General features: G+C 37.1%; 1 protein-coding gene across 2 annotated transcripts; it reads right to left on the bottom strand.

Moving 5' to 3' along the window:
• Nucleotides 1-679: 679 nt before the first annotated feature.
• On the bottom strand, nucleotides 680-14,926 carry LOC113677725 (spermatogenesis-defective protein 39 homolog). 2 transcript variants are annotated; one of them, XM_089212369.1, is made up of 20 exons: nucleotides 14,870-14,926; nucleotides 14,744-14,778; nucleotides 13,021-13,235; nucleotides 11,791-11,898; nucleotides 11,079-11,279; nucleotides 9,694-9,776; nucleotides 8,814-8,882; nucleotides 8,227-8,319; nucleotides 7,829-7,862; nucleotides 7,110-7,212; nucleotides 6,694-6,721; nucleotides 6,126-6,199; nucleotides 5,680-5,770; nucleotides 4,300-4,434; nucleotides 4,147-4,188; nucleotides 3,691-3,780; nucleotides 2,799-2,885; nucleotides 2,001-2,090; nucleotides 1,502-1,606; nucleotides 680-1,069 (listed from the first exon to the last, which is right to left on the bottom strand). In XM_089212369.1, the coding sequence occupies exons 1-20, from the start codon at nucleotides 14,885-14,887 to the stop codon at nucleotides 1,049-1,051; spliced, it is 1,722 nt and encodes a 573-aa protein (XP_089068495.1). In that variant the 5' UTR covers nucleotides 14,888-14,926; the 3' UTR covers nucleotides 680-1,048. The 2 variants fall into 2 exon arrangements, with proteins under 2 accessions (XP_089068495.1, XP_089068496.1); XM_089212370.1 differs by having other exon boundaries at nucleotides 14,744-14,801; nucleotides 14,870-14,899.
• Nucleotides 14,927-15,950: the final 1,024 nt, after the last annotated feature.

The raw sequence follows: 15,950 nt of genomic DNA, 5'->3' as shown, positions 1-15,950 counted from the left end.
GGCCGAAGAGATCTCATTCCCAGGACAATCCGCGTGCTATCGCCGAACCGGATGTAGAGGGTGAAAGATAGATACATTGCGGGAACCATTATCCTGGGCTCCTGGAAATTGTAAGTTTGCGCTTCTAGTGCTATTTCTATAAATTTCAGGGGTCTATTGTTTGACGCGACATGTGATTAGCTTTAGGCGAAGTTGCACTGGTATAGGCATCGGCGCCATGATTGATTTCCTTCCAAGTTTTGAAGAAAACGATGGATCGTGGATCGACCATCTGAACTACTATTGACCATCGACCGGAAGTCTCGGGCTGGATTACGGATTCTATCCTTTCAAAGATTCAGATTTGGATCACATCATTAGTTCGGTCAACTTTTGTCGGCTATGGATAAAATTTTTGCTATCACTCGCACTAAAGCGTGTTTTGTTGTTGTTGTTATTGTTGTTGTTATTGTTGTTGTTTTATTGTTTGTTTTGCTCATCTTTCTCTTAACGTGCTCGAAGATAAAACTAATAGAGACATGAGAGGCGCAACATGAAACAAAAAACCATCCGCTGAACCCTTAGTTAGTTTAATTGCGCTTTTTCCAGATTCTCCGAATGTTGACATGCGTAGCAATGAAGAATTGGAAGGAGGAAATTGAGCCTTGGATGAGTCTTGGTAAAAACTGACAAACAAACGTTTACAACATAAGAACTACCAGTTGTTTTTTATTTTAAATTGGTAACACACGACATGTTGCTATCGTTGAACGACTCCACTTTTTTAAATGTGACTGTATTATTTAAAACCTTTCTAGCTATATATATTCCTTGTTCCAGGCGTTTGTTTGGTTAAACGGAGCGAAATATTTAACGGCGCCATAGTAGCGACGGAGTGAAAAGTGCGGGAGATTTGGGTTACACGACACGACCCGAACCGACCCAAATCTTTCTCGCTTTTTCACTTCGCCGCTGCAATCGCGCCGTATACATTTCTCTCCGTTTTATTACGTGGACGCCTAGGCTAAAAAATGTAACGATTGATTTTCCAGCTTCAATTTCTTAGACTTCAGTTTTTCCATCGCAGTTGCTGTAAGGAAATAAAATGATGATGAAGAATTAGTTTAACAAATAAGGCTTATTCTTAACAGGAATTCGATCGATCGACTACCAATATAAAAGGGCATTTATTCATTGACACTGAAGAGGGTTCCAGCTTCAGAAGCGCTTCTGAATGCACTCAAATAGCGATAAATGAAGAGCACAGGCAAAGGAAAACAAGAAGTCGAGGAACAAACAAAACACAATAAAGATGGGGGAGAACATGTGTTTCTTCCTGAAATGTCTTTCTTTTTAAATAAAGACATTTCGAGAATATAATAATATCATTTCAAAATGTGGTTCATAACGTGTAAAAAAAAGTGTGAAATTTCTTTATTTATTTGCCTTACGAAAAAAGCCCGTAAAAAACAAAGCGAAAAAAACTACACGCTGAGTGAATCAAAGGCAAATATGGACTCACAGAGTTCTTTAGGTATTCTGAGATTATGGCTTGTTCGGGCGCGGTTCCTTTCAGCTGATTTCTGTATTTTTCAAGCTGTTGGCGATCCTTCATCGCAACTAAGGTCTGTAACATATGTATATAGATACGTTTGAGTCTTCCATATCAAAGCATTGTCATGAAAGGCAAGCAAGTAGTAAAAGGGGAGCTTTTCATCAACCAGGGCACAAATATGAGATTTCTCTAGTTATAAATAGCGAAATTTTGTTTTGGACTGACAGCTTCAAAAGATCGCCCCAGGTGTTTTAAGTAACAAGGAAACTGGACCACGGGGAACTGTGGAATATTTTGGGGAGGGGAAACAATGAATTTCTGCTGAGCCAATTAGTCAAAGGATGTGATATTCGAGTTCTTTTTTGTTATCACACACTCATCGGACGACCTTATCAATTTTATTTAGTTTCTTTCCTTCCTAGTTTCAACTAAATAAGCAGGAAAACAATTTAAAAGACAATGTCACCTCAATAGCTGCACGATGGCATTTTGTTTTCGTCGCCGCTGAAAGCCTTAGGTTAAGGTCATCAATCAAGTTAAGGTAAGTGTTTAACACCTGTAATAAAGAAATAAAGGAGGGTAAATAAGGCATTATAATTCACATAGTGTGGGAGATATGACCGGAAGAAAGTTAGCGCAACCTACGGACTCTAAGTCAACAGATCCTAGTGAGAGCAGTAATTACGGTCAATAGTAGAACTCTGCGGAAATTTTTTTCTCACTCGCTCTACCTCTCTAAACGAAGAAATGCGAGCTGTGTTTTCAGCAAAAGCGTGACGAAATACTGTGAAGGGTTGCCCGTAGTGGACTGACCATCCATATGGATAGCCTTTGTACTCTGCCAATTTGAAAGATGAAAGAGGGAAAGTGCGATGCACCACACTGTATCCAAAATAAAAGAAACTTTTGGTTAGCTCTCTCGACGGGTTTTGCGCCGACAAGCCACTCATCTGTCACAATCATGCCTTTGACAAATTCAAACTAAAAATTCCGTTGTACACTGACACTGCGGCAAAGGAATCTTCTCAGCGATCAATTAAAAATGCCATACGCCAGTGTGAGAGTCTAGCAGTTCAACTGGTTCATTCATAAACTACAGTGATGTCTCGTACGAACCTCGTTCCAAAAAGAGATCCAAAAACAAGTAGCTGCACAGTTAAAGCCAATAATTTTGGTCTCTTTTTAACATTACAAAACTAAATTTACCAGTAATTTCCTTGACGCGACGTTACTTTGTTATTTATTTATCTATTTATTGTAATACCTGTTCAGTCGCACCGTGTTGATGAAGCAACTCGACGACTTGAGTGAATCCTATTGCTGATTTCATTTTAACTTTACCTAACCATCCCTAAAATATAAACACAAAAGCAATTGGTCAAACGCGCAAACAATTAGTCATTCGCTAATACAGGCAACTTGGACCGATTTGTGGATATCTTGGGGTCTGTTGCAAGCAGCTTAAACCGGCTTAGCTGCATAATATAGCTTTAAAGTAAAATTGAAAGAAAATTTTTGAAAAATAAATGCATGGGAATGACGCAATGGCACCTTCGTAGTAGTTATAATAAGTAGTTATAAATCTACGAATTTATGACATGAAATGAAGCCTTTTTTCTGCAGGGGGGGAACTGAAAAGGCTGAAGAAAAGACTTGGTACAAAGGCTGGGGCCAACAACCAACTCAACCTGAAAGTTATGCCAAGTATGAAATTCACACCCAGGCTACAACGGCAGGAACAGAGACTTCTCACCACTGCGCCATTCCTTAGTCCAGACTGACGCTGGAAAAAGGGAGTCTGTTTCCCAGCTCAGCTCATACAATCTGCTCTTTTTACATAATAAAAACATTGAGCCTGAATGTTTACTGTTTTTCGGCAATTCATATCAATCTTCTCCATGCTCGACCATCGTCATTCATTTTTTGGCTTATTCCTCTCATCTTGACGTTTTTCTACCTTTATAGTCAACATTTCCGTGTTTTCTATTCCCTCGCGTCGAAAAAAATTACTACAACGTTGTAGCACATCTCCTTTAAATACGAAACCTTGTGTTTTTGTAGTTATGTACTTAACATAAATTGGGTTTCTTTCAGCTCATAATGGCCGAATTTAGTCATAAGAGAATTAATGCTATTTCCCCATATTGTAAACGTACTTTTACTGTAAACATCTGTTCAAGGCCTTTCCATTGTTTTAGCTTGGCTCGGGAAGATAACGCTGTCCATTCATACTGCTTTTCGGATAGCTATAGAAAATCATTAGAGTATTAAGGTAGGTCAACGTAAAGTGATTAAGGAAGAACTTTCAAGTTGAGTGCAATGAAAAAAAAGAACAAAAGAGAAAAGTTATTAGTCACACGCATGTATCACACGCACAGGAACGCAAGCCCACAGCACGCTCATGAAGAATTTCCCAAACGGGTTTATTACATTCGTGCGCTGATAGCATTTATCGAAAAGCTCGACATTTGACTAACGGGTTTGTTGTTCGAGCAAACTACAGGCTAAGGCAAACATTTAAAGCTGCCTTCACTGCATGGAAAAAAAATACTTTGCACCTCTCGACCCGGAGTCCAACGTATGGGCACCAGGCCATCGCGTCTGGAACTTACCTTAAATCTAGCGCGAATAGCCATGGGACTGGTGAAAACACTCTTAAGTAAAAAGAACAATTAAAAATAATTAGGTGTAATATAAAAAGGAGATTTAACTCATCACACACAAAAAATACATCATATATATGTCCTTATTATAATAATTTATACCTCGGGCTCTCCAAAATGATATCGACAGCAGTAGTATAGTGTCACGATCACTGAGCACAGCGGTAACGAAGCTTGCCTCGGGTGCGCTACCATCACTTGGTTCTTTCGTTCACGTTCAGCTCGGGAATCTGCGTCCTGGAAGGCAAAAGAAAAAAGGGAGATTTCTAACTGGAGGAACGATAGTCGGAAAAGGCTATTTTCCAGGTTTTAAGACGTCAAAATGACGTCAAGGAAAATGAGTCAGTTGCAGGGTTCAAAAGCACAAGAGCATATTCGGATAATTCTAGATTCTTTTGTGGTTGTTGTGATCGTCGCAAAACAAAATTTTATTTCTTTAATTTTCAGTTTTAAGCTTTATGAGGTAATATTTTCGTCCTCAAAAAAATGTACGTTCTTTATATCAAACCAGGTTGAGGCAGTTTTCGACACCGTAATTAACCCTTTGTATACCAAGGGGGGTGGTATTTATTTGTCACAAAAATGAGTACATTATACAAGAATGCTTGTCAAGCCTGCTCTTTACAACAAAACCCTATAAAACTATATATATTTGGGAAGTGCATTAAAAATTTACTTTTACTAAACTCAATATCTACTCTGCGTCCAATTTCTCTAGACCAATCTTCCTCATCCAATTCCACTTCGTTGTCAGTGTGATCTTCCTCTTCCAACTCTTCGCTAGAATCGTCAGAGCTTGATTCCGATGCACCAGAGTAAAATTCCTCATCAGAGGCTCGATGCTCGATGAAATTCGCTAAAGGCAAGTCTTCTTCGTCGATAAATTGAATTTCAACATTGTTTTGATCGTCGAAATGTAGTTCAGCATCACCTTCAAGAGCCGCCATTTTTAAATCTCCCCGTTCAAAACGTCCAAATCACAAAAAGCCTCAAAATTCGCCCAAAAACAAGCTCGATGGAAGAAATCCTCGAAAAAACTAATTAACGACTTTATGTAATTTACATTGAAATGTAGTATTAGTTTCCAGCCCCTCAAAGTGCTCTTTTCAGGCCGCCCGAATGGGGTCTGTATTTAAGTGGCCATATATGGCCACTTGGTACGCAAAGGGTTAATACATGTTTGCTGTATTTTAGCAACAGCAGGCTTCCATGTTTAAATCACCTCATCTTAAGACAAGGGGGATTGAAAAAGTTCGAGAAAGTTATGCAAATCCGGTTTGCTTAACTTTTTTTCGAATTCTCCCAAAAGCCTTACGTTTAGATTAGGCTATTAAACATGGAGAAAGACCTCTATTACCTTTATAAAATATTTCTGAGAAACACAGCAAGCGTAAAGTAACGATCGTGTTTGCATGTTCTCAACTAAACACACGCACCAGCTAATGAAAGCGAGCTTCTATTTTCAAGATTTCCTAGAATTACCTCAATGAGTAATTGCTGCTCCAATAAATCAACATATTCTGTCAGATAAGTCGTTTGTTCGGCCAGTTCGAGATGACCTTCAAAATAATGTCTGAAAACGAAGATGAACATTTAAATGAGTTAAAGATAAATCAAAATTAAGGTGACAAGGACGGTGTCATGGAAACTAAACTTTGAAAACACTAATGCAGGTGTGAAGACGGAGGTTTTTGTCTGAATGCTTTTATTGACAGTCGAAAGTAATGCCACTTGGTATAACAAGTAGGTCTGTGCAGCACGAAACTAGCTTCAGTTTGTTCAAAGGTCTTTGTCCTCTCCTTGTCGCTTACCTTGTGGGTGTTTTTTTTTTTTTTTGACGTGACAAACAAAAAAACCCGATGAACCACACAAATTGAGTATTTTAGAACTGAACTGGAAATTCTTAAGGAAAAAATTAAGACATTTACCTGAGAACGTATTTAAGCTTGGTTAATCTAACACCAGGATCTTTTGATTTAATAGCCTGTTTAAATTGAAGCATCTGGTAGAGAAACAGACCGGCAAAATAGTCATTATCAATGCAAGGTTAGATCAATATAAAATGCCTCTTCAACGCAAGCGGCCCTGATCAAGCCGGAGCATTCCGCAATTTTCATGAATAGGAACTGTACGAGTGAAACATCTTTCCCAAGAACACAACATAATGACCCAGTCTGGTTTCGAACCCATGCCTCTCAACCCTGGCCCAGTTGTTCAAAAGACGGATAACGCTATCCAAAGGATTAATTGCTATCCAGCGGATTAGAGTTAACACAAATAGCGTTATCCATCCTTCAAACAACTAGCGTGTTATCCGTTAGATAATCCAGCGGACTAGAGTTCACACAAATAGCGTTATCCATCCTTCAAACAACTGGCGTGTTATCCGTTAGATAACCGCATCTCCTATGTATGAAGACGATACAATGAAATAAACGAACAGTGATGACTACAGTCCCTATTCAGGCTTTTTCTGATAATCTTCTTGTCACTTACCGCTGCCTCCTCGTATTTACCAACAGATCTACAATAAACAACAACAAAAGCAACATTTTCAAACAGATGTTGACCCGGTCAAAAACACAGAGAGCTTGAGAAAGGAAAGGGACGAGATTTATAAATTGCAATTGATAGTTGTTTCATCAAATTAATAACCTCTGCTACTGAAAAATAAAAAAACAAAACAAAACAACCTCCACTTTACTTGACCTGATAGGATTGTGACGTTATCAATGGGGAGTTAAACTACAGAGTTAGCGATTCTAAAACCAATACTGAACACAAATCATCTAATAACACCTTGCAACAACACTCTGTCTGGCATTCTGTCCTGGTCACTTATGGGAGTTATAAGGTTAACGGCGATAGTAGACCGCCAGTAATTGTTTTTAATGAAATTCCTGGATACATACCGATACAACTCTGTAAGTTGAGTATAATCATAATGTTCGCTCAGGTATTTGCTCAAGTGGTGTACAGCTTTGGGACGAGTCGTCAATTCATCATGAAGGATACCTTGAAAACATTGTACAAATCAGCATTCTGGAGCTTCGTTGTATAAGAACTACGGCTGCCTTAACGAGCACTGATGTCATTGGCTGGATTTATTTTAGCCGAAGAGGAGGTCGCCCCGCACGCATAATGCGTTGCAAAAGTAGTGTATGGACAAACGTGGTCTTATAGGGATAGTATATCGGAGACATTTTCAGTTAAACGCAAAAGTTTATTTTAATGATGTCTTTCTTAAGCGACGTGGGTACGTACTGTATAATGAATGCATCCGTTCCCATTTTGAGAAAAAACAGAATTACTACTTTTCTTTCGTTTTTACCATTCCTCCTGTTAGTAAATGAAAACCTAAACACCACCCCACCCCCTCGTTAAAGATTTCATTCCATCTCTTTGTGGCACTGAACAAAACACCTTACGGTCCAACAGCCTTGAAAATGATATTAACGGTATCTTATCAACTGCTCAACTACTGGGGCTAATTTGTGCTGGCTTTAATTCCACCAATCAACAGAATTAGAGACAAATATAATTAATTGAATAAGTTTAAACAAAACACACATCAAACAATGAACAATGCTTATAATAGGGTTTGCAAACAATTTTTTTAAAAAAAGCTTACGTTGTTTTACTGATTTCCTCAAGAACAAGACCGCCTGAAAAATCAATAAACGGGACAGTGATCCTTACCACAGAAACCCCACTTTAACCACAGGTTCCTTAACTTTTAATGATAGGAAAATCCAGATTTTGTGGGTAGAGGAGGGGAGCATAGTGGGGAGGGGGGGGAGAGGGAACTTTGGTATATATGGCATACGTGTCATAGATCTTTTTTTGGAAAAGTTTTGTTGTAGTGGGTTGACATGCATATGTCATTACATCCAACACATAAGGAAACCCACTGAACAAATTTCTATGCCTTAAAGGACCTTCAAAGAAAATAATCAGGCAAAGAAGGATTTTATTAAGTTAAGAAGCAAAGAATAAAGATTTTAATCAGAAAGTAACAATGTTACTTACAGCAGTTATTGCGTTTCCATCATGCTTTTTAATGGCATAGTCCAGGAGATCCAATTTGTCTTTTAGTGACTTATAAACTCCAAGGTTATAGGGCTAAAAGAGAAAAAAAAGGCAGTTGTAGCAATGATGTACTGTTGCATCAGATCATCATCAAATTCTTCCCCCTCCCCACCCCCTCTAAACCATATTCCTTGTGTGATAAAATAAGCAGAAAGCCAATTTATCATCAGAAAAAAAATTTGGAAAAAAAATTTCCTTAGGACTGTATAGCACCATGGAGACAAGTTCAGTTTACATAAGCAAGAAGTTCCTTTAAAGTTAAGATTTAAATCTTTCATTTGTTTCAGGCACAGCCCATGTCCACAAAATTAACTTTTGATCGATGAAAGTGAAGTTTCAAAAATTCAATGGTGTGAACACTTCAAAATCATTATCAATGCTACTTTTGGTTCTTTAAAACTGAATACTTCTCAGCAAGTAAGTTACTAACCACTACTAGTGAAAAACAGCTTTGAAAAGACAAATCTATCTGAAAGAAGTCTAGTTATTGAAAGAATCCAATGTAAAAATAATATTTTGGATCTTACCTCCCCACGAATAATTCTTCTAACAGTCTCTTGAACTGAAGGCACTGCTGTTTTATCTCTTTGTGCCACCTGCAGTTTAAAGTTCACAAAACTGTCAATGCAGGAGACAATTAGCAATCCTAAGTACGACAAATGTGTTCCCAAATTCTCCTGAATGTTCTGTAACTAATTATTCCCTAAAATATGAATAAAATTCCAAACTAGGCAGGAGATAAGAATAAAAAATATTATATCAATATTAACTTAACAACAACATCTCAGAAGCAACATTATGGAAGACAGAGGGAAGAAAGTAAGAAGAAATACTGTTGAGATCCATGGAGTGAAAAGGTTAGCAAGAGGAAGTATGCTATAATTGTGAGAGAGTTTTATAGTTTCCAATGCTATAGCTTGGTTTTAACTCCTTGATCTCTTGATTAAGTTTGTTTTCAGTTCTTGTCTTAAAAATTTCTCCCATTGACTGTTTTTCTCCAGGTTCTCAAGTTCTTCCCACCCCACCCCACCCCACCCCACCCCATTCCAAATTTTCTATATTTGTCTTTTTTTCCCCACCAACTTCTTTGGTTGTCATGTTGGCAGACCTCAAGTACTGAGTTTGGTAATTTTCTTCAGTTACCAATCCTGTTTGTTTGTTTGTTTGTCTGTGTGTTTGTTTTCGTTGGTATTATGTATTTTTTTCCTTTCATCCAACTAAAACATATCTGTAACTATCAGAGTTCATCATGCTAGATCATTATTGCTACAAATGACACAAAATCTAGGAACCCATTATTTGTTCATTACATAATCCTCCCATAATTGAGAAGAGGACATTTGCACCATGGTGAAAAGAAATGTCCACAATGGGAACCAGCCATTCATGGCCAAGTCTGATTCTAACCTGTAGATCTTTCTTCAGCCGATTAACTTCAGCTTCAAGTCTTTTATATTCCATGACAGAGACTTGAGGGGCATTGCTTATAACTGAATGACGAAAGAGTAAAACATGATCATAATAAAAACATCAACATTCTACCCGTTTAGTAATTAAGCAATATGTAATTATTATATAATAAAGCTTTTTTGTTACATTTGTCAAGATGTTAGGTAGGTGTTCACAACTCTGCTTTTCCTTTATAATCAAACAATTATTAAACTGAGTTGAGATTGTTTGGTGATTTCAGCTTCTGATCAATCATTGCCTATTACGTTTGCAATGTCTGATCAGACAACATGCTTGGGCAGCTCACAGGAATGCAGTTAAATTTTTTACTTGTTTTCTCATTCATAGCTCAAAAATCATCACTAAGGAGCAAATATGTTTCTTTTGTTTTCCACACTTTAAAAATTAGTGTCATCAACCCTTGATTCAACCAGTCACATTTTATAACTACTATCTTAACCATTCTTCTTCTTCTCACTCTCTTGCCCACTTTCTACTCCTTAGCATTATCATTTATCAAATATTTGTCGAATGTTCAGGTTTCTTCCACAGTGAATTATTGCAATCACAGTTAATTTAGAGTATGTTCAAACTGCATGACAGTCAGTGATGCCTAATTTTATATTGTTTGACAGTTTGTGCCCTCCCAACCATGATACAAATGCCATAAATGCTGCAACTATCATGACCAAAGACAGCACTGTCAGCTCATGAAGCCACTTGGATGCAACTCCAACTTTACAAATTTTAAGAAAGTGAAATGACTTTCAAAAATAAGGCTTGCTCAAAATTTGATTTGATTATTAGACCAGCAGCACTTTATTATATGACTGCAATATGGAGCTAATCCTGTGCTGTGATTGCTGCTACCCAAGCAGGCAAGATGGGCCCATCTTTCCTGCTTCAGAATGCTTGCTTTAATCCAGTGCAAGAAAGTGCATGGAGAGCATTTACAAAGGACATAATTTTTGGACAATTTCAGTGATGGAGTTACAAGAAGATCAACAAGCAGGAGACAGTCAAAACATTTAGAAAACATTAATTAAAGACTCTTGTGGGTTTATTGTCAGTGCTACAAACACAGTGGGCTTTCTTTGCAGGGTCTTGAAATAAACAAGTCCTTCTTGATTCATAATAATAAGTAAAGCCAAATCCTTGATTGAACAAGCTTGTTTGAACAAGCTAATTCTAGATGCATTTTTATGGACATCAACTTTGTCTTAAAAAAAAACAAACAAAAAAAGAATTTGGCCAATATCCAACCATCTTGACCTCATGCTTGGTCAATATTGTATATGTACTGAGTAGGATACTGCACATAAAAAAAAAATCCAGCCATTTACCATCTTTTATTGATGATGTCGCACTATGCAAAGCAGCTTGAGTGGTTGTTACTTTGGAGGTTTGGTTTCTCACAGCTGCTGCTGACAGTGAGACTGATGAGGATGATGAAGATGTAGTAGTTACAGAGGATGATGAGGTGGTTGTCACTCGCTGTGCAGATAGAGCTGGTGGTCTTTTTGGTGGGGTTTGAGATTTTGTACCTACCAGTAACATAGATCAAAGTAACTCACTATTAATAAATGTCGACAACTAAAAATTAATGGAAAAAATTTGTTATTTCTCCTGTCCAATGCGCAGTACTTGATAAGCTGCATTAGTTAGCAATTATAATCTTCACTTTCCCTCAGAGTTTGCAGCCAATCCAATTCAACTTTTCCATGAGTTGAAATCCTCTAAAAACCAGTAGGTGATAAGCAATCATGGAAGGCAAATATGTAACAGATTTGTTACCTTTGTTTACATTTCTTTTTTCCCCTTGCAACAAGTTTAATATGGAGAACTTAATTACAAGTGTTTGAGAGTATCAAAAATAAAATGCTCCTTTGAGACTTACAGTTCAAAGTTCTCACAGGCTCTAAATCAATGGTTTTTAAATCCAAAATGTTTACTTTTCTGTATAATCAATTTTAATCTACTGGATGATCATATATTTTTAAAATAATACAAAATACAAATTTAGCAGTTTGTGATAAAACAATTCAGTCTACACACCTTCGAAAGACGAACTTTGTTTACTGGCATTCTTATTGCTAGACATGGCTGAAGACTGTGGGTGGACTCGCACTGATTGAGCAGCTGAATTTGAGCAAGTCTTTAACCCTGTTGAAACAATATCAATAAATTTAATCAAATATGAGCAAATAACTCTGATAAGTATTAGAAAATGTCATATAATAAGTATTCCTTTTTTAATGGTTTTAACATATAATATGTGGATATTTGCAAGTTGCAGAGTATTTTTTCCAAGCCCTGGTAAAACGTCATAGCAGTGGAATGACCAATAATAGCCTGTGATAATAGATCTTGGTAACTGAATTTGTACTTTTAAGTCTCAAATTTGGCAACCAAGTCCAACTGTCAATTAAGGAACTGTTTTTATTACCAAGCATTTATAGCCTGATATTAAACTGAGATTAAGTAATTACAAGACTCTATTTAAAACACACTAGCCCCATCAACTACATTGATTTACACAAGGGGCATGTGGTTAGTCCAATACTGAATTTAAAATCTAAATTATTTTAAAAAGTACATTTAAATGTTAAAAGAAATTATCATATGAATCTGAGATAGTGAGAAGTTGTGGGCATTAATTTTGGTTTTGAATGATGGTTAAGATTCCCACAATTGAATGTCTTCAGGGAGTGAGTGGGTTAGCACCACAGTGCTGAAAGAAAAACTTTTTTCAGAACATTTGATCATTTGAATGTATAAAGCATCATTGACATTGTGTGGTTTTCTTACACGTAAGTTTTTCTCTTTCTTCTTGACTGTCTGAGTATGAAGGCTTCAACTTTAAAACCTGCTACAAGGCAGTTTTGTAAATTCCTTTTTAAGATTTGTTTTCAATTATCTGGTAACTTACTGTTATTTCTGCCTGACCATATCCCAACTCTGAGTCACAAAATGACAACCCTGAGTTTAGTTATTTCTGATCCTATAAACTCTAAAAGTGATCAGCATCTAATTTCTCCTGACAATAATACTGGCGAATCATTTGATCCCTAACACTGTAAGAATAAAGGAAACAATCACAAACCTAGGAAGCTTTGATTGTTACATGAAATCTCTTTGTCAGTAATAAAGGAAATGTATAGAGCAGAGTATGGAGAATGTGGATACTGATGTTAATTTCAGTATAAAGGGCTGTAAAAGTGGTCAAGGTCCACCAAACCCAATTATTATAATATTCATTACATCACTACTTTTGTGACATCATACCTGGATTCAAACTGTACTCTACCCCACCCCATGCTTCACCAAGTTCCTCATCATCATCATCATCATTGCTTGCTAAACGACGAGACTGCTTCCTGAAGTCAGCCACTTCCTCTGAGTCGATCCAGCCAAAAGATGACTCATCATCATCATCAAATAGATTTGGCCTTCGCTTTTTGTCCTCTTTGCCTTCCCAATACAAATCAAAAGACTCTTCACTGAATAATAAAAAAACAATTTTTGATCATCAGGCATTTGATAATATGTGCAATGTAGCCTGCAGTGCAGGCATCTTATAAGGCAAGCTAACATTTCATGATCAAGCTTGCAATTGTTTTTTTTGATCAGCCATGTTTGATTAAGAGCTACTGAGGGGGAAGGGGGCAGGTAGAGGTTCTCTTTATTACCCCACCCCTCCCTTATCATTCTTTGAGACCATTGCTCCCCACCTTATTACAAATTTAATTTCTTTCTCTCCACACCTTTTCACTGTCATAAAAATCAAAGACAGCAGCTATAATTTTCACCAAGAAAATACTGAGCACTTGCTCACCAAAATTACACCTAATCTGTGGGCTAAAAGAATATAAAAGCTACAAAATCCACATAGACTTGTAATTACAAGTTCCACAGGAAAAAATAATTGGACATTTGAGATAACATTCTCAGATTAAACAAGAGAGTTAAAACTGTTGAAGGGATAGATATCCAGTAACTAGACCCAGTTCCAGCCATTCTTAGAACCAAATCCTCACTACTAACCACCAAAAGTGGTTGATTCATGCATAGGCTAATATTGTCTTCAACATGGCCAATTACAAATCCACTCATGCAATCAAACAAAAGCATTATGCCATAATATTTTAATGTTTGATAAAGACAGTGTCAGTGAAGACATACGGAGTTAGCAAAAAATTATCATAAACTTGGGGAACAAACGGATTCAGTTTTTCAAGTTAGTTTTAGAGTCAAGCCTGAATAAGATGGTTTACAAAGCTCAAAAATTGTATATGTAAAATTTTCTTCCATTGGGGGTAAAAACAAATATGCTGGAGCGACTTCAGAATACCCGGCCACTCATTTACATGTCATTGAATAAGAATAGCGTCTATTGTGTTATGCCTCGATCTTCAAAGCCTCCCGACACATGTAAGTGAGGCGGACCAAAGTGGCCGGGTATTCTGAAGTTTAGCCACTTCTCAGCCGATTAGAGAAGTCAACAGGTATATTACCAAGTCAAATGGAAGATGTTACAGTTATGTTTTCGTAGTAAGGGGAACAAAGTATTCACAAACACCCACATACACATACTCATAAACAGATGTTGACTTTTAGAGTGACGTTTTCGAGAAAACAGTAAGTCTCTTCTTCTGTAAAAAAGAGAAAATGCTCTCCTTACTTGACTTTACTTTAGCACGGAATACAAGGTTTTGAAGATTGTGTGATTCAATTGAGGAAATTTCCTAGTTGGCTGTCATCATGACATGACCATGTCAGTCTCTAGACCGATTTGAACCAATCATACGCGAGCAATTAGATCTGGCGGATACTTTACTAAACCTACTAAGTTCTGCTGCAACCAGTTACCAGTAATGAGCGCTGGAACAAAAGTTCAGACGCTAAAGCAAGCCCCTTCAATACTGCCGTCAAACAGGGCTGGGGTACCGGTATTAAAATGCAGAGCTGGCTCTCTTCGATAAAAGATAAAAAGAACCTGTGAACTTACTTTGAGCTTAGCTCCCGGAAACTCATCCCTCGAGACTAAAAATACAAAAAGATTTAGACTAAATAACTTCATGGAACAACACACCACTCTAAATTGAAAAGAACTGCAAAGAAAGTTGTTCCACACCTCCGCCGAGCGCGCCATGATCAAACTTCCGTTTTAACAAAGTAATGCTGTTGTGTTATTTCCACAAAGTGTACCCGTACCCACTGTTTCCCCTCATATCCCTAGTTGAATGTTGTGTCTCTCCCCAAAACCTCTTGAATCTTTATCAATAGACGAACTTGATTGCACCTGCAAAGAGCAGTGATCGGAAGGAGTTTTTTAAGACCCCAAATTCCATCTGAATAATCAGGCGAGCTACTGGATTCATTTGATATCTTTGCAACAAAATTTTGGAAAAAAAAAATTGTGACTTTGTTTGTGCGATTATAAACACAACCACATTAAGTAACGAGATTAGTTCCCCTTTTTTAATGGCAAATAATATATTTTTTTTAATTCCAGAATTCCTTTTTAACCCTGAACCTCCAGGAGCGACCAAAAGAGAATTTCTCCCCACAATATCAATACAATATCGAGCAGAGAAGTGATGAGACGAAAGTCAAATATCAATTAGGGGATTATTAGTTGATCCAATAACAAATTCTCCCAACTAATACCATGAGCATTGTGTGGCAGATAGTAAGGAGAATTACTCATAAGATCTTGGGAGGGAGCAGGTGAGAGCTAGAAAAAATATTGAACACTTTTTTTTTTCACTTCGTTGATCACATACGTATGGATTTCGGTAACGCTGATAAATTTAGCTGCACACTGAAAAACTAACACAGTAACTGCCACAAAAACATGGCTCACAAATCACCGATGGTGATGTTTTGAAAAGAAAAAAATTAAAAGGTCCAAAATAAATTAAATGACAGCATTTTAATATTGTATCGTTGACAAACGTTTTGGGATGAAAAGCTATTCAGAATCAGAAACAGAAATGAAACTTTCACGTCCTGACTGATCATCATGTAAGTTCTCTTAACTGTTTTGATACACTATCATCCAGACTAACAATGAGATTTTAGGGTTTAGAGGTATGAAACTATGTCTGCGTGCAAAAATAGCGCGTTGAAATGTTGATATACACAATTGTCGTGTTTATCACTGACGGAGATTTTCATGAAACTATAGATTTCGACAAACTTCTCCTCAGAGA

The sequence above is a fragment of the Pocillopora damicornis genome, chromosome 7, assembly GCF_964200805.1.
Source record: "Pocillopora damicornis chromosome 7, jaPocDami1.2, whole genome shotgun sequence".
Taxonomy (NCBI): Eukaryota; Metazoa; Cnidaria; class Anthozoa; order Scleractinia; family Pocilloporidae; genus Pocillopora; species Pocillopora damicornis.
The sequence above is the reverse complement of the archived record's forward strand: the minus strand, read 5'-3'. Positions and strand labels throughout refer to the sequence as shown.